The sequence below is a fragment of the Carassius gibelio genome, chromosome A10 (assembly GCF_023724105.1).
Source record: "Carassius gibelio isolate Cgi1373 ecotype wild population from Czech Republic chromosome A10, carGib1.2-hapl.c, whole genome shotgun sequence".
NCBI classification, from domain to species: domain Eukaryota; kingdom Metazoa; phylum Chordata; class Actinopteri; order Cypriniformes; family Cyprinidae; genus Carassius; species Carassius gibelio.
The window spans coordinates 15959222-15979440 of record NC_068380.1 but is presented as its reverse complement, the minus strand read 5'-3'; the positions used below and the strand labels follow the sequence as shown (position 1 = coordinate 15979440).

Sequence of the window (20219 nt, the reverse complement as noted above, 5' to 3'; positions counted from 1 at the left end):
TTAGATCACTAACCTTCAATATGAGCAATGATAATACTGATAATAATACTCTGCAAACACCATTAATACATATCAAGACTATTAAATAAATGCAGTCTATCTATGAAAAATGTTATTGGACTTACATTTATTCTGTTGTTCCCAGAAGTGGCTGCATGTTATGATTAAAAGCTATTAAAACATCAGATTTACTGCCGTTTTTGAAGGTCACAGTCTTCGACACTATACCTACATTAAGAAAATGAAACAAGACTCAAAAATTATTCCGAATTATTTTATTGTCAACAATTAATGAATTGGATAGATCATTTTCATATTATTGCAAAAAAAAAAAAAAAAAACAAGCTCAAATCATAAGTTGAAGAAAATGCATTTTTTAGCATGATGCTTAGATGAAATGGCAGAAAGCATTGTGCTCCACAACCATATTCAGGATGAGTGGACCAATGTAATTTGCATGGAAATGATCATTTTTGGGAAACGGAACAAGACTGGTTATATATTTCTATTTGTGTTAAGGTGTAAAAAATAATAATAATAAAATTGTCATTATGCAATAGCACAGTACATCATTTCAACATATACCTCTTTAACGTTTTTCCAATCTATTGTACAAATCAAAAATTTAAAAAAAAATAAAAAATCTTAAAAAAACCTTTTATTATTATTATTTTTTTTTGCTATCTTTTTTCTCCTTAAACACATTGGGATGTAAACAGGGCAGTTCTATCTAAATGTTAAACTCACACAAATATATTTAGGCCATGTCTTTTTATGATGAACCCTAACAGAATAGTGCGAAATGGTAATTCTGACTAAATTACCGAAACAAGGACATAACAAAAAAAAGAGGGAATTAATTTCATATTGAACAATAGTGAACAAGATGCTGAGGTTTACTTGCACCTTCAGTAAAGAGCAGATATTAAAAACTGAAAATTCGCATGCTTGATTATATGGATGTCATAATCATCTAACTCAACACTGCGTCTTTGGGACCATTCACATTTCAAGTGCAACATAATTCCTTTTGAAATTAAGATATTTAGTTACCACTCGTGTAACAAAAAACGCCATGCCATTATCAAGTGCTAACCTCATTCAAACGGAGGACATCTGGATGTCACACAAGAGTACATATTTGCACATCTACCAAAAAAAATCTGTCCTTAGGATTCGAAAGATCTGCTTTCATTTGAAATGTTCCTCTGGAAAGGCCATAAAGATAAAACTGACACAAGATGCATGTACCTTTCCTCAGATCATTTACATATGTTTTCTCCACGCAGCAGACTATAGTGCTACTGTATGAATAACTTCACTGGTGTCACTACATACATCAGTATGAAATATAGGTCAAAGCATGGGACGGAGACCAAAACAGGACAACAATCTAGATTTATGTCTAGAGGTCGATCAAGTGCAGTGTAATCTGGATCAACGAGCTAAGTTGGACTGTATCAATTCATTTTTTTTTTCTCTCAAGTAAACATGTATAACAAAGACAATCCCATTAGAGTGGATGCCCGATAACAAAAAAAAAATTAAAAAAAATTGTTTGCACTTGCACAAAATACATCAAGTCACAGTGTCCTCATTTGCTGTTCAAGAGTTCAGAGTAGAAAAGATGCATTATACTTCAAACAGCCCTCTAGAGCGCAGGAGGAATCTGAGCCTGATCGTGAGGATGTTGCGGTTGGCAGAAGACACACCTCTCTCGTGTTTCCAGAGGTTCTGGTGATCCTGTGAAGGCTGTTTGGGGTTTACTGGCAGTGAACATTCACACGGTAAATGAGGACGATGGGGACTCGATCTGGTTCCGCTGAGAGCAGCTCACCACAGTAGAAACAAACAAAAAAATGGCTTCCTGGTTGGGTGTGTGCATGCTTCTGTTGTTTATCAGCTTCTCAACAGCATGATTGATTCTGATGATTTAAATGTGGAGTGAAATGCTGCTTTGGCAGGAGAATCTACAATTAATAAATGCCATTATTTTGGCTCATCTCAGCAGTTTGGTTTAGACGCACCCTGCAGAAAGAGGAAGCAAACTAACAGCACATGAAATGGGGGATGTGAGTGCTCAGTATGACAGTTAGTGCAGGACTGGCATAGATGAATTTTGGGAATAGATGGTTTGAATTTCTTTGTGGATTCAAATAATGACCCCATAAGCAAAAAAATGTTCTGTTCCAGGTCATTTTTCAACAGTACATCAATCGCTGTATCCAGTCGCTCAGGCGTAGATCTGACTCGGGCCACCGGTGTGAGCACTATCAGCTAGTCGCTCTTGGGTGGGTTGGGTAGGTTTTATGATGCTGACGTAGTCCTGGACTCCGACGTCCATGTTTTTAGCTCTGAGAGCAGCGCTGTGAAGCTTCTCCAGGAAGTCTGGCATGCCTGTGAGATAGAGAGGAATTGAAATCATCGCGAACAGGTGTCAAGAAGCAGCAGCTGCAGAAAGGGCAGAATTAATGAACATGGACTTTCATGATGGCAGCCAATTCATCTGTGAAATTCAAAGACCTCCAACAGCCCCCTATTATTTGTAGGTTTGAGAGTAGGTGTGGGGTTAGGTTTAGGAAATCAGGTAGTGACTTCAACGATACGAGTAATAATTTGGAAGGGGGTCAAAATTTGACATTTTTTTTTATTATTTTATTTCAGTATCGACTTGGTACAAAAGTACTAATAGCCTTCTTTTGACAACAATAAAAATTATTAATTAACAAGTTAACAATTTGCTTGACAACTTAACAACAAACATTCATCAAGACTAAATTTCCCTCAGTTCCCTTCATTTTTAACCCCCCCCCCCCCCTACTTAATTCAATATTAAGGATTTTCTTCCAATATTTTGTGCATCATGAACAGTGAGTTTGCTCTGCCAGCTACAGTATTTTCCCCTCTTTGCATTTATCTCTGGCCTCTGTTAACGTGCCATTTACAGTTGTTGTATTTCCACACAAATTACATTTTGGAAAATGCTAGCAATACAGTTTGTGTGCAAGTCCAGAACTGAGATCAGCTGAAAGAAACAAAAGAACTGGTTTCCGTTTGCGCGTTTAGAAGATTTTTTTTTCTTTTCGGGCCAGCGGTAAACGGTTCCTTCTCGGCTAAAGGAAAACACAACTATATAAAAAACAACAACAAGACAACAAAATTTTCCAGGAAATTTGACATTTTCTCTTATTTTTCATGACTGGTCATCAATTTTCCAGGACACATGAAAACCCTGCATATTAAAAAAAAAAGTATGAGTTAACAAAACAGATGGCTCACCGCTAGACACCATCCAGCTGACGCAATAGCGAGGGAAGACCGTCTGGGGATCATCGCTGTAAGTCAGCAGGTAATCAAAGCCATTCTGTTGAGACAAGATCACTAGCTTAAGACTGCAAACTAAGACCAATCGCAGACAGATGGACACAGTGGAGATTCCCTATTCTCACCTCGTCAAATGACCGGTGTGGGCGGATCACCATCTTGGACTGGTAAGAGTGAACTCGGACGAACTCCTGGGTCTCTGGGAGATTAGGGTGTTTGATGGCTCTGGACAGAGAAAGCAAACACACTTAATAAAAAGGACACGCTAATTAAAATGTCACTTAATAATTCCTATAAAATGGCAACAACAGATACCTGGAGACTAAGATCATTAAGTTGTTCTCCAGGTCGACGTGATATCGGCGCACATAGACATAGTCTCTGGAGTACATGGGATACTGCACAGGAAAGGTCAACAAATTATAATACGAACTGCTGTTAAACAACACTGTAAATACTAACAGAATATAAAATAAGGTTCTACTAATATCTACATGTTCTTCAGCTTTAAAATAAATAATTAAACTACTAACAACTAAAACTGATAAAAAGGCTGTTGTGAATACCCATAAGCCATTGCACTTGGGAATATTAAATGGTAGCTGTTAAGAATCAACATATTTTGTATATAAATACATATATAAAATACTGTTTACTTGGATTTTAAAGCCAATCAAAATCCTATTAGGATTTTGAAGGATTGTAACTTCTTAATCAATCAATTCTTTAACAATGAAAATGAATCCAGCATGGTGGACTGACGGCAGAAAGAAGATTTAGCTTAATAGCTTTTAAATCTTCAGCCAACTAGTACTAGATTACACTTCTGATAAATCGAGCCCATTAACTGTCCACTGCAAAAATCAGAAGGATGTTTTCTTGTTGTGACAGCAGGCAGTGTAGAACTTGAGCTTACTGGAAAATGCGTAGCCCAATGAATGACCTCGGTGCCAGTGTTGACGTCCCTGTCCACCACTTCCAGTTTGATGACCAGCGCGTCCCACTTCTTTCTGTACTCCGTGTCCAACTGGAGTAAAGGGAAATATTTGGGAGAGTCTAAATATAACATTCAAATACTAACAGCAGATACTAACCACATGCACACACAAGATATAACATCTTTAACAAGCGAAGTGCAAAGGCAGGTGACGCCTGAAACATGCAAAAGGGTTGCCAACTCTCGCATCTGGTGTGAAACACATGCTGTCTGTCTTAGACACTAAATCCCACACCAAATAACAAGACAACACAAAATGCATTGTGCTTTCTTCAGTGCATAACTTACATTTTACTCATTTGTTTTAAACGTTATGGGTCACAAGCAGGTGGAGCGCAACAGAAACATTACTGCAGTCAATTAGATTTAAATATTATGGTTTTCATTACATATTTGCTGTTGAATGTGAAATTTGTCTAAAGTATATTTTTTAGGAACAGTAACTGGAATCTTATTAGTCCCTTACATTTACAGGGGAATATATGAGAGTAAGAAGTTATTCATGAGTTCAGAGGAGTAAATGTGTGCCTGCAGAACATTTGACTGCTGACCTGTTAAAACTTCTTTTTATTTTATTTTATTATCTATAATTTAGTGATTCTGCTTGCTTTTTTACTTTTTATACTCCTCAGGTAATAATAGGTAAACAGCATGCAAATAAGCATTGAAATGTTTCTTGTACAAAATTAATATTCAGTATTAAAATTAAAAATGAATGGTGGCATGCTCAGGATCTCATACAGGCACATGTGACTGGTTCAGGTCATGTCTTTAAAATCTTACTAGCAAAGTGACACTCAAGCACTTAATATTAAATTATTTAGTACCTGAACATTGAAGAATTGCCGGGGAGTGACGTCTGCATATGAACCAAACACTGTAACAAGAGAGCCAGACATGTGAATCTGTTGTCTGAATAGGACTGGACAAACGGTTTTAGCATTTAGAACATACCTCTGTATTCAAAAAGATGGCTCCCCTGGATGGGTCTCCTCCACACCCTTAAGTTCTTCTTCTCCACCACCACCTCCCAGCCTGGATCCACATGCACGGCAGTCTTTGGGTTCACTTTCTGGCTTCTCACTGACTCCAGTGCTTGTAGCTCCCATGCACACCTGAAGTGCAAGTACAGAAGAGCTGCTTTAACCACAATAATGCAGAAACAAGGAGATAAAATAATAACAAATGTGCCACAAACTAAACTTGGCTAAACTGCGCATCGCCCCTCTTCAAAACCACACCCTCTAAAGCCATGACAGCCAATCTGATGTCATAACATCTGAACACGGAAAGTGATTGACAGCTAGAGAGCGTTTCTGATTGGTTAATAGAAGGACGATGCTATGAGGATTTTGTTTACAAAGCTTAACTGTAGATGCTTAACAAGTGTGAATATCAGTCAGATCATAGGGGCACATTGTGTGTCTTATTCCCAAATTTACAAATAGCACCACATGAACAGTTCAGAAGTGAAGGAAGTACCTTTTCAGCTCGTCATCTCCAATCCTCTGGTCTTCCCACATGAAGACCCCAGCCAGTGCTGCTATCAGTTTTCCGGTGGGGGCGTGTTTGCTCTGCAGGCGCCTCCATATGTGTCCCACGAGCGTCCACCTGCTCCTCTCAGAGTACAGGTTTGAGTACAACTCTCCGATCTGGAAGGCCCTTCTCAGCCTCTGGCCCGTCACAAAACTACAATGGTTGGCGAATATAGACAATAGTCTCGCCTTCTTCTTTTCGTCGCAGGCCAGCTTATGCGTTCCTCTTCCTGCTTTTTGGAGCCATGACAGCAGCAGGCCCACGCGCTCACCCAGACACGACAAACTCCACGGTGTGCTTCTTATCGCTCCACTTAGTTTAAAAGATCTGAAGCTTTGCAGTCGGACAGATCTGGCCCCTATATTGCACAAATAGCGTTGCTGGACAGAGGGGAACATCTTTGTTTCTAGAACTACGAATCGATTTTTTTTTATTTAACTTTGACGAGCACTTTTTAGCTAAAAAACAAAGCTTTATAATACAGATTAGTTTCCATGTATTCAGAGGACTGAGACAAGTGCAACGCAATGCCAAGTTGACGTGCCCTAACGATTATCTCGCAATTTACAATTTAGGTTTTAATGGACAACTAAAACGCACGAGTAAAAAATAAATATGTTTATCAACTCATGTTATGAAACGCTATCATAGCAATTCACTAGATAAACAAACGATTCGATATTTGCCAACAACTGCGATAACAGATCAACTGACTAACGTTAGCTAGCCAACATTCAATGACATGCAACGGCGGGCAAACTGTGATTAAATCAACGACAACAACTCGAATCTTTAAAAAATGTATGTCATACACGATGTTTTATAACAGATAAATTGTTTTCGTATTCCTATCCTTAAATTAATCTTACTTTTATTCTCGTGCGTTAGCGTCATGCCCTCACACCTCTCTAGTGGAGTACGAGCGAGCAGCGTTGAACATCCCTGTTGGCCACGCCCTTCTCTTTTTTTCGAGTTTCTATTGGCTGACTCATACGTTGAGGATGCAGCTCTCATTCTAATAGGGTAATATGGCTGTCTGTCTTCGTTGGTCGTCCCCCTAGATCAACCAGCAAGTTTACATGACTCACCTCAAGTCAACCCAATGGTGGTCCCCAACAATTTAAAGGTTAAACAGATTAACCACGTGTCTAGTCCGTGCTGCAACTATGAAATAATTAACCACTTATTCCATGCAGAGTAATCAGAATTAAGATAAGTAGATATGTACATTTACTAATTATATATTATTACAACATTATTCGTCACATTTTGGAGTAATAGGTAAGTCATCAAAACTATCAAGTAATTTATTATCTAATAAACTTTTTTATTAAAATCCATGCGTAGACATAAGTCTAGATTTGTCTACTGAACTTCCAGCTTTCATCTATCTATCTATCTATCTATCTATCTATCTATCTATCTATCTATCTATCTATCTGTCTATCTGTCTATCTGTCTGTCTGTCTGTCTGTCTCGAGCCCATTCAAATAATAATTCCTGTCGTTATTGTTTCACATGGGCAATAAATGCCCTATATATCTGAAGTACATAAATCCTGTACTCCTGAGGACAAGGAGAAATATTCCATTGAAGTAACTTTTTTTTCTGTGGCCACGTGGGGGAGTTATAGCACAGCTTGCAGCATCACTTTAACTTCATCTCAGTCTATCCCATGACTTCAGATAACCAACGAGAGGAACTGGATAAAATTAGTGTCAGAAGATGCAAATACGGAAAACAAGAGATGCCTTTGTAATCTGACAGTCGACCACATTACCTTTAATAATTACCAACAGACATCAATTTAGGTTTAGGACAACGTTTAAATTGTATACACAATGACTCTACTCTGTCCCATTTTTTTAATAATTAAGAGACTGCATTATAGAAACAGACTCGACTTCTTAGATATTTGTGAACACATTTGTGAATATATATATATATATATATATATATATATATATATATATATATATATATATATATATATATATATATATATAATATATGTGTGTGTGTATATTCTAAAAAAAATTTGATTAAATTTTCGGAAAATAAAATTAAGAATATAACTTAATATCAATTAAATTATTTAATAAAAAAATAATTATTTTTTTCACAAGGTGCTGTGTAAAGTAAACCTTTTTTCTCCTATAGTTATCACCAAATAATGTCAGAGGGCGGGGTTTACTGTTCGTACTGTTCTACGTCACTATCCCCTGAAGACAGCCCCGCCCTCACAGTCGGATGATAAATGTGTTGCCTGGACAAGCAGGAACTCATCAACTGAAGCCGGCTGAGAGCGTTTTTTTTTTTTTTGCAAGTTTTTCATTGATTCAAGAACTTAAACAAACGAACAGTGTCTTGTTTGTAGTCTTAAGCTTCGAACTGATTTTATTTACCCGACGTTAGTGCTAAGTTAGAAGCGAGAGCGTTTATTATCTATCACCCCACGCGCGCGGTAAGGGGAAGTTGACTGGGCGGGCTGCAGTGTCAAAAATATCTAAATCGACATTTATCGACTATTTTGTTTGAGTGGTGAGTAAAAAGTATTTTTTCCCTTTCTAGCTGGCAGTGAGTAATATTTGTTTTTATCGAAATTTGTTCGTTGTCAAATTTGAACTGTTAAAATGAGCGCGAGCGAGCTCGTGGCTTTGTCAGGTGACTCGCGTGGAAAAAACACCAGGGTATCTTTACGACTAGTTAATACCACAGTGCCACTGATATATGTTCTTTCAGATGTCAAATTTTATTTTTTGCGTTATTTTGGTTTTTCGGTAAAGTAATTTTGATTTATAACGTTATAGTGACTGTTAGCGTGTATGAATGAATGACGACACGTGTAACGTTAGCGCGGAGCCGACGCGCACAGCAAAAACGGACATCGCCTCGTTGAACTAAGAGCTTTAAAAAATTTCTGCACTGAAGTAGTGTGTTATTTTATTTTAATATTGAAATCAGCGAATTGTGGCTGTTTAAAATTTTCGTTTTTAGGGTTGTTCTTTTATGGTTCCTCAAGCTAACGTTAGCGAGGAAGTGCGTGTCCTGCGCGCGAGCGTGGAGAACTAGCTCAAACAGCCCTGGAGTGACAATCATCCGCGTTTCATCACGGATTCCCTGCGTGTCTTTGCCATTAAAGGGTACATTGCAGGAATGTGCTGGAAAGCCACATGACACCAGTGCGCTGAAGGCTTCATTTGAATAACGTTACTTGTGTCTGTTTGCTGTCAAAGAGCTTAAAGTATTAATCAGAGCACTGCCTTCCCGGGCTTGTAAAACAAAGTGGTCCGATTGACTTTAATCACTTTCTTTTTCTTTTTGTGTGTGTACATATTGTTACTCGAATGTGTTGGCTTGGTTCATTGTAGTCATAAGCCATCGGTTACCATTTGGTCTGAGTTTTGTTGTATGATCATGCATGCATTCATTCTGTGTTCTCGGTGCGCCCCCTTTTTGTACAGTGAAAGTTTTTTCTAGACCTTCAGTTCCGCTATATGCAAAAAAGAATTAAACATTATATTAAATGTTTTTAGTGTGTAATATAATAACCTACAAGTTCTGGCCCCTCTATAGTGAAATTGTTGCATAACATGGGAACCTTCCCACTTTTTTCTCTCTCTCTTCTTTTTCCAGGAATGAGCTACCATTCACTCACGGTGTCAGTTGCACAATGGATGTTCGCTCTGTCTGCCTAATTACCCAAGCCAAAACAAATTGTAACAGATCTAGTCTATTCAGAGGATAGCAATAGGCCCTCACTCCACCCTCTCCCTTAACGTAACATATCAGTGTAGAGCAGTACAGATTCTCTCTCTGGTGTCTGGATTGCTTTGATTTGCTGGTTTAGCGAAGGGGCGAAGGTAGGTCTGAGGCAGAAAACAGATTTAGAAACACTAGTACCTCCATTATCTTGGGATTAAAATATCCTGTGTGCTGCTGCTTTATTTATACATATTTGGTTCTCTTCCCTGTAAGATAGTGAAGCCTTTTTTTTTTGTTCCTGTATAACTTGAAAACCATCAACCCACAATGGTGTCGACAACTCTGGCCACGGTTACGATTTTGACCACTCTTGCCGCTCAAGTGAATCTGTCGGATTATCTATGGCTCCTAATCGTAGGGTTCATCATAGCGTTTATCCTGGCCTTTTCAGTGGGTGCTAATGATGTCGCCAACTCGTTTGGTACAGCAGTAGGATCAGGTGTAGTTACACTTAGGCAGGCCTGCATTCTTGCTACTGTATTTGAGACACTGGGATCTGTGCTGATTGGAGCCAAAGTCAGCGAGACCATCCGTAAAGGCATTATCGACGTGACCATGTACAACGGCTCAGAGCATGTGTTGATGGCTGGATCAGTCAGCGCTATGTTTGGTGAGGGGTTTATGAAGCTTAATGCTCATATGTTATATAGCATTAATTAATTGTTTTATTACATGAAATTGAGTTTTCTCTTAAGTTTTATGTTTTCAATGCCCTTAAGGCTCTGCTGCTTGGCAGTTGCTTGCCTCTTTTCTGAAGCTTCCTATTTCTGGGACCCATTGCATTGTGGGAGCTACCATTGGCTTTTCACTGGTCGCCAAAGGTCAGCAAGGTGTCAAATGGCTGGAGCTTCTTAGAATTGGTGAGTCCGCTGCATTCACAAGGACGATTCATTTGTAGTTGCACATGTGTGAGTATTACGCCATTCAAGAAACCGGTGATGTCTATGTTTCTTTACATATCGGTGTTCTTTGGTCTCTTACAGTTGCTTCTTGGTTCCTCTCACCTGTCCTCTCTGGCATAATGTCTGCAGTTCTTTTCTACTTTGTTCGCATTTTCATCTTGCAAAAGGTAAATAAAATAATCTAGACTTTCAGACTTTTTCAGGTCTTAATGAATTATTTGGATGTAGAATGAGAAGAATATAGAATAAAATTACACCAAAACTGGGTGATGGATAACAGTCTCTACTTTGTTCTTTGCAGAAAGATCCAGTGCCCAATGGTCTGAGGGCCCTGCCATTCTTCTATGCTGTTACAATGGGAATCAACCTGTTCTCCATCATGTTTACTGGAGCACCGAGTAAGTAGTGCTCTACATCTGCCTTTTGCATGCCCATTAACGCCCTAACCAGATGCCCAGATTCTGCCAGACTGTGTTTACAGTGCTTAAGGCAAAGCAGTGTTTAACCACTGGGCTCTGGAGAACTCAGTGGAGCACTCATGACACGGACGTGTGATGTCTGTATTTATGACCTCAATCGGAGAGTTTTTCCTTCTCCATCTTAGGAGAGAAAAAAAAAACAGTGGAATAAATGCCCATCCAAATGAACCATCAACCACAGTAGAGAAAGCACCATGTTTTTTGAGTGCCTTTAACTGTTGGGCTCTGAATTCTTTTGAATTTGAAGCCTTTTTAAATGAGCAACCTTTGCTCCTTTTTGTTTTCTCTTACCCACAGGGCTCAATAATTCAAGAAGTCAACTGGCCTGGGCCATTGAATGAAGGCTTCAGGCCAGAGTATGACATGATATGCACCCTCGGAGTGTGTACACATGCACTCCCAGGTGGGCACATTTTATGTAGTCACAGCTAGGTGCAGCAAACATGCACACATTCACATAGCAACATGCATACCTTCTGCCTTATACATCCTAATGCAACATGTAGGGCTTCAGAGAAAGTTATTATTTGGACAGTCTATAGTTATGCAAGTTACTTATGGAAATTAGCTTTTTTTTTTAAAATAAATTCCTTAAGTCAAGTACATGAGTAATTTGAATTCAGCCAAATTCATCCGCTGACATATCATGCGAGTTGTTTGAGCACATCAGGACAAGGACACATCCTCTCATCATCTCACACACCGATTTAGGTCAATGCAGTTTGCCATATTAGAGACATCTTAACCTCAAGCTTATCCTGATCTTTGGCCACACTTCATGACATCGTCATGTCATCTGCTGTTGGATTAGCTTTAAAGGAACCAGATCCACAGTCTCTTAACTCCTCCCATTCTCAGCCTGTTTAAGGCAGTTCACTCAGGTTCTGGTAATTCAGAGCGTCTTCCAGGACGGGGGATGAGCTGAAGTCTTCTGAAGGGAGCTGAATGCAGGTGCACATGCCCTGTAAAATTTCAGTCAGTATGTAACTAGGTGGAGTTCCTCGAAGCGGTGTGTTTGCGCTGGTACTTGGAACACCTCGTTCTTCTGGTTTTGTTTTAACCGTTTGTGCAGTATGAGCATGACAACACATTCCAACTTGCATACTGTACAAAAAGTTGAATCCGTTCAAACTAGCTTTGCCATGTGAGATATAGGTGTGATTTGCACATCATGTCAGCGATCCGCTCCTAATAATCCCCTTCCCCGAACATGGTGCCTCTCAACACTGTTAATATGTTCTATAGCCCACCCCTGCCCCCAGTTTCAGCTCACAGACGTACTGACGCAACCAAAGTGCCTGGAAAGTTCTTCCCATGCAAAATACAGATGACACACAAGCCCTCATTCTGTTTTTTGATGTCAGCAGCCCTCAGCATTTGAGACCTCAGTCAACCAGCAATTACTCGTTTGTTCTAATTTCTAATGTCAACTAGTTTTTACTTCTCTTAAAGAACTTCTCTTAAAGGTTGGAAAAAACAATATTACTTTTGCCCAGATTTTTGCTCCAATTTTCTATCTTGAAGAATCTTTACTAGTTGCCAAATGTCAGAGCCAGTCTACAGATTCTGTGCAGGCACAGTTGCCATATTTCTAAGAAAAAAACGTGGGCACAGATTTCCATCCAGTCAGCGGAGATCAAACTTGTTTGATATTTTAAGCCAATTTTAGAATTCATTGTTTTCATCTGTCTCCTAGCAACAAGGCACATGTTTTAGTGTTAGTTTGTTGTGTTGTCAACGATTTGATAGTCTGGTAGTGTGTGAACCTCATGTTAATGTATTATGCCCATTTCTTTTTCTGTAGCCATTCAGATACATCATCAGATGTCTGATGCCATGTGTTTTAAAATCCTTTTAGATTTGTAAGTTTTATTGTGTATTCTGGCTTTAATTTGTATTATTCATATTCCTAATTCGAGAATAAGGGCCATGGTTATTGGCTAAACCCTACCGCCCCCAGTACTTCAATGCTTGTTTTCCGGTCTGCTTCTCCTTTGGAAAAACAGACAGTGGTGCGTTTTGGTTCCCCTGGGGATACAAAAACAAACATGAAAGGCAGCAGTAACATACTTTGTGCATTTGAAACGGAATGTTTTTATATTCTCCTTATTCCGTATGAGTCAAAACCGTTTACAGTGTCAAAAAGAACTTTTTGTTTAAAGCGTGATTCATTTGTGTTTACTAGACTTGGTGGCAGGCATAAAAAAACTGGGTGTTTCTCAACAGACACCAAACAATATCTTGGTAGTGCTACAAAGGTAGAATTTTAGGACACCATACAATTTTTTCATGACCTGTTAGTTATAAAAAAAAATGCTTGGAACTTTAACAATGCATGTCAGTCAAAGACCACTACCGGCATAGTTGGCATAAACATCAGTGCCCAGTCCACAATGACTCAAATCATCATTAGCCCGTCACCGTGTTGAGGTATAGTGCTGATAGTGTCTGGAAAAACTTGTGTTATTGTGTTATAAAGACCATGGGATAGCAGATTTTATTGTGAGGTGAAGCAGGAAATGAATCCTCTTCCATTCATTCATCCCACTGCATGTTTGTGGTATGGCTGCTCCCCTTTTTTGGGGCAGTGTTTGTCAAACTATATTGATGTGAGCATGAATTCTCACACAGTGAGCAGGAACTTTACCAGACTGCCATACTATTCATTGACCTTTATTCACCCCCTTCCCCTCTTCTGGCCACAACTGTTGCTGCGAAGTCATTTGGGTTTTGGAACGTTCAGCTGTTCCTCCCTCATGTACCTCAGACCTCTGTTGAAAGAGTTAGACATTCCTGGTGTCTTGTCTCCTGAGATTGAACTAAAGTTGCATAACCTTAGCACGCAGTGGCACGGCATTCCCTGCAGCAGAGTTTATGCCCCATTGCTCCCTCTCATCTCTCAACCTGTCTTTATTTTTTTTTATAGCCCTACCCAATACAGGGTGGTGTTTTTGTGGGGGGGTGTGGGGGCAAACTTCCTCTAAATATTTACAATACCTTTTTTTCACCTTGTTTTTGGTCTTGTGAACCTATGTTGACACATTTCATTGTCTGTGGCTTGGGACCCCATGAGAAATTCATAAATGGTGAAAATTCAGCCAGCGCACTTCCTTAAGCATGCAGTGCACATTCTTCATCACTGCAGCTAGCACTGCAGTCTTGGCTCAGATATAACCTTTCTGCAGGAGTGGTCACGATATATTATTATATTTTTCCACCCATCCTCCCAAAGGATAGCCTTTGCCGTGATACCTTAAAAGGCTGCTCACGCTTGCTGACCATATGGTACAACGGCTTGTGTCACTGCAGCGTTTGCTGCTGCTGTTCACACTTACTTCCCTGAAGTGTTATGTAAGAGGACAGGCCTTGTACTTGCATTCCGAATGTGACCAAGATATTTGATGCTTGGTTGTAGTGGTAGTTTTGTGTTTCTATGGACTTCTAAACATGTGGAGCAAGTAAAAAAATTTTTTTGAATGCTCCTCTTCTAACTGATAATGATAAACGAGAGCCTGTGGATGAAGTATTTTTCTCTAAACATGCTTTTATTTTCTTTGAAATGGGTGTTAGCTACTTTTAGATGCAGTAAATCCACTTCTTATGAATTATTATGGTTTAACTCCAACACCATTACCAACATCCAGGAATCCACAGTGTCCCTGTCTGTTCCCTAATGCTGTTTATGTTGATGGTAGCACATGCTGGCCTTTTGTCTCAAAAGCACCTTTCATTTCTTTTTTCCCTCAACACCCCTCTTGGTTCCTTTTCGCCTGTGAATGATGGGACTGCAGTGCTGGGCTTTGATAAGCTGCCCTGGTGGGGAGTGCTGCTCATTTCCATTGGCTTGGCAGTGGTCACTGCTATCATCGTTTGGTTTGCTGTCTGCCCTCGGCTCAAGAAGAAGATTGAATGTAAGTATCTGTCTTCAGTCTTTGTGTTAATTCTAACCCTGTAAACCATAAAATCGATGTAATCATTAGCAATAGCGCTATGAGTCCTATCTAGTGGCACAGTGTCATTTCCAGAGCACAACTGGGTAGCATAACCGTTGCTAAATAGATTACTGAAAAGAAAAGCCGCGTTTTCACAACTGGACCTTTACCCAGGAACAAGGAACTTTGGGCTGGTACTTGGAGTGTTTCTACAGCAGGAACACTAATTGTACAGTACAGTAATTGTTTAAAACTCAAATCTGTGGTTTAGTTATAAAGACAGCTCATATTTAAAAATGTTTGGACATTTTTTAAACCATTTAAAAAATGGTTAAGCAAAAAATAATTTGTTTTGGTAATCTTTTGTCTTTGTTTAATGTTAAAATGAAAATAGAGGCAATACTGTATATTTCATTTCATTGTAATGTAGCTAACATTATATACACATTTCCCTGAACTACATTTCTGCGGCTATTAATGTTTAAATGAAAACGAAAGAAGGCAGTGGTGTTTGATATTTCATCTTATTGTAAATATACAGTGAGGAAAATTGCAGTAGCCAAGACCAGCTGACTAATGCTATCAAGTATGCTGCTGTTTGCAGAATTACCAGACTTGCGTCCTCCCGTCTGAGGGAGATCACACTCCTGTGTCGAACTCACAAAGTCAGAACTACCGAGGATGCAAGTCTGAAATTTGTTTACTTTATATTGAGAAGTGCGCACAGAACTACGTCACCAGACTATTTGCCTAATCGTCACAGTACTTTAGACTGCAATGGAAACGCAGAAAGCAACAGGTCGGGGAGGAAAAAGGTTCCTTTGAAAAAAAACAAGTTGGTACAGTTGTTCCTGGTAATTTAGGTGGAAACACGGCAAAAGATGATTGGGTGGGGTGCCTCAATGGCTTAGTTGGGCCCATTACAGATGTTTTTGCATTACACTTAAAAATATAACAATAAATCAACCTTTTGAAGGTTTTTTTTTTTTTTCAGACCCTAAAAAAGTCTGGACCGCAATCTGGTTCTTGACCTAAGGCTAATAAACCTTGCAAGTCCACAGGTGTTCATTGGGGATAGTACCCTGCAGATTAAAGATGAACAGCAGATTTAATCAGACACTTAGAAAGACAATATACTCTTTAAAGGAATGTTCTGTATTCAGTAATAATTAAGTTCTGTTAACTCTATATTGGGTTTTCTTTTGTTTAAATTATCCTTGTTCATACCATGCAAAAGTACAGGGTTTATTCGTGTAAAGTTGTGAAATGTAGTAAAAAGTATTTTAACAGCTGTGATCTCAGTTACAGTTCACAGTAACAAGTTTATTGGCAAGCATATGTTTTTTAAATCCTCAAATCACATAACGAACAAAAGCACAAACTATTCTTACATAAACTGCACTTTTAAGAAATACCAGTTTTGAACTAGGACAGTCTGTTAGTCATCTAGTCTTTTTATATATATATCTAAAGGTGAATAGTGTGGCTGTGCATTGACACTCTAATTAGGTCATAGAGATGCACTAATTGGTCGGATAACCATGGTCCAGCTGAGGTGTTGACAGGAACGTAGTTCAGGCTAGTAGAAAAATAGAAAGCGTGTGATTTGACACTTATGAGAAGATCAGTGGACGATGGACCCGGAGTTATATCATGCTGTCCTTGAAATGTAGGGTTAGTGACAATTTAAGCAAACAGTGTTTGCCTGTGAAAAGTTTATAGAATCAAGCGCTCATGTGATGGCCATGTGAACTGCCAGTGAGTAAAGTGCTTACCGGCCTTTGTACTTGTCACAAACGATTGATCAGACTGGCCTTTACTCAACTGATTAGGGTTCTCTATTTAATGTTAATACAATTTTTTATTTATTTTTTAAATAGTAAATTTATGCATTTTTGACCCTAAGGTTAAATTAAATGATGTGGAAATAACTGACTGACTAATTTGATACACAGGTGAAGTAAAGTCTTGCAGTCCCTCTGAGAGTCCTCTGATGGAGAAGAGGGAGCTGCATGAAGCTCACAGTCCCATCCTGAAACCTGTCCCTGAGGAGTACAGTGCCCTGCCATCTAGCATCCCCTCGGCACCACCTCTTTCTGAGGACCGCAAGGTCACTTTTGATATTGGCGATTCAGATGACACCGATCAAAAGGACTTCAAAGAGTCAGAGACGGGCAGTGGTAAGTCTGTAGGGCCTCACAATCCATGCCAGTTATGACATACGTTTACTGTTTTTGTCAAAGATCAATCATGTAACTTGATTCTGTTTTCAGCAGCTGCGAAGACGGCCCATGTTCATTTCACCAATGGCCCCACACACGTTCCTAGCAATGGTTACTCTCAGTACCACACAGTTCACAAGGACTCTGGCCTCTACAAGGATCTGCTGCATAAACTCCATTTGGCAAAAGTGGGAGACTGCATGGGGGAGGGTGGCGACCGGCCCATCCGTCGCAACAACAGCTACACCTCCTACACTATGGCCATCATCGGCATGCACGGAGACTTCAAGCCCAAAGAAGCTGACTTCCATGCTTCCGAAGATGGAGACAAGGAAAAAGCCAACACCCAAGAGAGAAAGCGCATCCGCATGGACAGCTACACGAGTTACTGCAACGCAGTGGCAGATAATGGTGCACCTGAAGGTCTGGGTGATGGTGAGGTTGCTTTGGAGATTGCTGACGGTGACGCTGGGAGCAGCCGTAGTTCTTTGGAGGAGGAAAGGACCGATGCTGACAGACCTGAAGTGTCGATGCTCTTCCAGTTCCTTCAGATTCTCACTGCTTGCTTTGGCTCCTTTGCTCATGGAGGAAATGATGTCAGGTAATGCAGCATTGTACTGCACGGTGCTCAAAATAGATTTAAGAATGCTTTACAATCTTAAGCACTTCAAACAATTTAACTTCTCTTTTGTTTTCAGTAATGCAATTGGTCCCCTGGTTGCCCTGTGGCTGGTCTATGAGAGTGGGTCGGTTATATCTAGTGCACCAACTCCAATCTGGTTGCTGCTGTATGGAGGAGTTGGCATCTGTGTCGGTTTGTGGGTCTGGGGCCGTAGAGTCATCCAAACCATGGGCAAGGACCTGACCCCCATCACCCCGTCTAGGTATAAACACACATCCATGTTGTCACATCAGACAGCACCTGCTGTACAGAGCACAACCTCCCAACTGGCAGACTTCCCTAAACAATGCTTTGTTTAATTTCAGTGGTTTCAGCATTGAACTCGCCTCAGCCGTCACTGTTGTGGTTGCTTCCAACATTGGTCTTCCAGTTTCCACCACTCACTGCAAGGTAAGATGGGCCTGTATGCAAAACAAACCAATGCAAATCAAGTCTTAGACGGAGACTATTTGAATGAGATTGCTTACTACAACTTGTTGTTGAGGGGGAATTTTTTTTTATTTTATTTTTTTGCTTTTAGGTCGGGTCAGTGGTGGCTGTCGGTTGGCTGCGCTCCAAGAAGGCAGTGGACTGGCGACTGTTCAGAAACATCTTCATGGCCTGGTTTGTCACTGTGCCAATTTCTGGCCTTATCAGCGCGGCCATCATGGCCCTGTTCACCCATGTCATTCTGAGGCCTTGAAAGTCTGCTCTACTTCCCTCTCAGCTTAACGGGAGCCCCAGAGAGAGATGGAGGGTATATTTCAACCTTCTGTCTGTTTGCTTCTCTACCCTTCATCATCCTTGCGATGAGTGAGGGATGAAAAAGGCCCATTTCGATAGCCTGTGATTCCTGGCTGCAACATTTTTAGTCTATTGATTTGTGTGCATTGCACCAGGACACATACCATAGGCCAGAGAAGAAAATGTCTTCAAAACTAGAATGGTTGCCATTTAAATTTCCTCTTGTAAATATATGTCAAATTACATGTAATTATGTAATTGTTTTTTTTTTAAGGTGTGTTAACAATTACAATGCAGTATTAGCATTCATTTGACAGATTTCTCATTACTTTCCTAATTTGAGTTCCTTAGAGAAGCAGTGTTTTGGTGCAAAGAATTTGGGGAAGAGGAATTTTTTCCTTCTGATGCATTTGGTATGATTTAATTTCCCCCATTTTTTTTTTAAGCAGACCTGACTAACTCAAAGCTGGCCACGAATAGAGCCTTCTGACAACCACATTTTTAGCAAAGTCTTGTGAGGGTTGATTAGCGAAGTAAATTGGTTGCTCACATCATGTTCCTTAATACAGTTTTAGTGTCCTTTTCCAAATGTCTTTATTTTTTATTCTTTTGTAGGTTACACTACAAAACGAGCCTCTTGGTCAACCAAAAAGATGTTATTCTTTTAGTCCAATTTTCTTCAGTAGTTTACAGAATATACAATTCTTCTTTTGGTGTTATACACCACTGTAACTGATCTGGTTAATATTTGCTCTGCTTCGCCCAGTGTCTAATAACAACTACAACGGACCAGTCTGTGCTTAGAGATGCAGTTAAACCTGTCCACAGCTACCGCAAAGATTCATGCTTTCTTAAAGCACAGAAACGCTCTGCTGGAATTAGCATGCTCCTGGCTACTCCCTCAAATGCAGCACGTCCCCAAATGTTTGCTGTAGACATTTGAACTCCATTTGGTGGATTATGGCCCATTGTACTCCGTCACCAAAGGTTGTTGTATTTGCATAAGGATGAAGTGTTACTTGGATACGCAAACTTGTTCACCAGTGCAGTGCTGGCCAGAGTTACTCCAGGGATTAATAGAGCTTAAGTTAATTATTCAAAATGTGCCCCTGCCAAAATTATTTTGGCAACCATTTGTTTTTAGTCAAGATATAAAAGCCCTTTTTCTGATGTTTAAAAACAACCAGTGAGCCTCTTCCCTCTTAGAGTTTTACAGTAATGCCTTGCTGTGACTCTTGACATCAGAAACGGTGAATTAAACTTGAAGAGAGTGAAGTATCCGTGTGCTAGTTTTGAGAGCATTAGCATTCCTGTAAAACTTGAGGAGTGGTGTTAACTCATCTGTTCCAGGCTTCTCATAGACCTGCTTCACTAGTACTTCTGAGGAATGTATACCAATATGAACAACAATATATGTATATATTTTACAATGGGTTGCTATTGTAAGCCCTACAGCAACACAAATGACTTACACTCTTCATTAGGTAGGTGTGGGACAGTGGTGTTAAATGATGGTTGGGACTGAAGGTAGACGTAGCTCCATCTGCACTGCTGTGAAGCCACCATTTGTGAATGCTTAATTTGGTTATGAAATTTTCTCATTTGCTGTAGTTGCCTTAAGGATGTTCTGTCTGTTTTTTTTTTTTTTCTTTTTTTT

The 20219-nt window shown here is 39.7% G+C and overlaps 2 protein-coding genes across 3 annotated transcripts; one reads left to right on the top strand and one right to left on the bottom strand.

Annotated features, from left to right (window-relative positions):
• Nucleotides 1-260: 260 nt before the first annotated feature.
• Nucleotides 261-6817, bottom strand: LOC128021344 (stAR-related lipid transfer protein 7, mitochondrial). Its single transcript, XM_052608453.1, has 8 exons — nt 5804-6817; nt 5276-5436; nt 5149-5198; nt 4241-4351; nt 3640-3722; nt 3450-3549; nt 3280-3364; nt 261-2397 (listed from the first exon to the last, which is right to left on the bottom strand). Exons 1-8 carry the CDS (start codon nt 6253-6255, stop codon nt 2234-2236), a joined length of 1206 nt encoding a protein of 401 aa, XP_052464413.1. The 5' UTR covers nt 6256-6817; the 3' UTR covers nt 261-2233.
• A 1290-nt stretch (nt 6818-8107) lies between these two features.
• Nucleotides 8108-20219, top strand: slc20a1b (solute carrier family 20 member 1b). Of its 2 annotated transcripts, none has more exons than XM_052608442.1 (11): nt 8108-8398; nt 9494-10232; nt 10342-10482; nt 10606-10691; nt 10826-10922; nt 14795-14914; nt 16891-17115; nt 17212-17758; nt 17856-18041; nt 18145-18229; nt 18360-20219. In XM_052608442.1, exons 2-11 carry the CDS (start codon nt 9890-9892, stop codon nt 18519-18521), a joined length of 1992 nt encoding a protein of 663 aa, XP_052464402.1. In that variant the 5' UTR covers nt 8108-8398; nt 9494-9889; the 3' UTR covers nt 18522-20219. The 2 variants fall into 2 exon arrangements, with proteins under 2 accessions (XP_052464402.1, XP_052464401.1); XM_052608441.1 differs by having other exon boundaries at nt 17209-17758.

Bases quoted from the DNA above. Each gene is read 5' to 3' on its own strand.
- LOC128021344 (XM_052608453.1), bottom strand. From the start codon at position 6,255: ATGTTCCCCTCTGTCCAGCAACGCTATTTGTGCAATATAGGGGCCAGA. The intron at 5,199-5,275 runs GTATGTTCTAAA...CTCTTGTTACAG, and splicing joins CCATCTTTTTGAATACAGAG to TGTTTGGTTCATATGCAGAC. The intron at 3,723-4,240 runs GTAAGCTCAAGT...TTTCCTGTGCAG, and splicing joins ATTGGGCTACGCATTTTCCA to TATCCCATGTACTCCAGAGA.
- slc20a1b (XM_052608441.1), top strand. From the start codon at position 9,890: ATGGTGTCGACAACTCTGGCCACGGTTACGATTTTGACCACTCTTGCC. The intron at 10,923-14,794 runs GTAAGTAGTGCT...ATGGGACTGCAG, and splicing joins CATGTTTACTGGAGCACCGA to TGCTGGGCTTTGATAAGCTG. The intron at 18,042-18,144 runs GTATAAACACAC...GTTTAATTTCAG, and splicing joins ACCCCCATCACCCCGTCTAG to TGGTTTCAGCATTGAACTCG.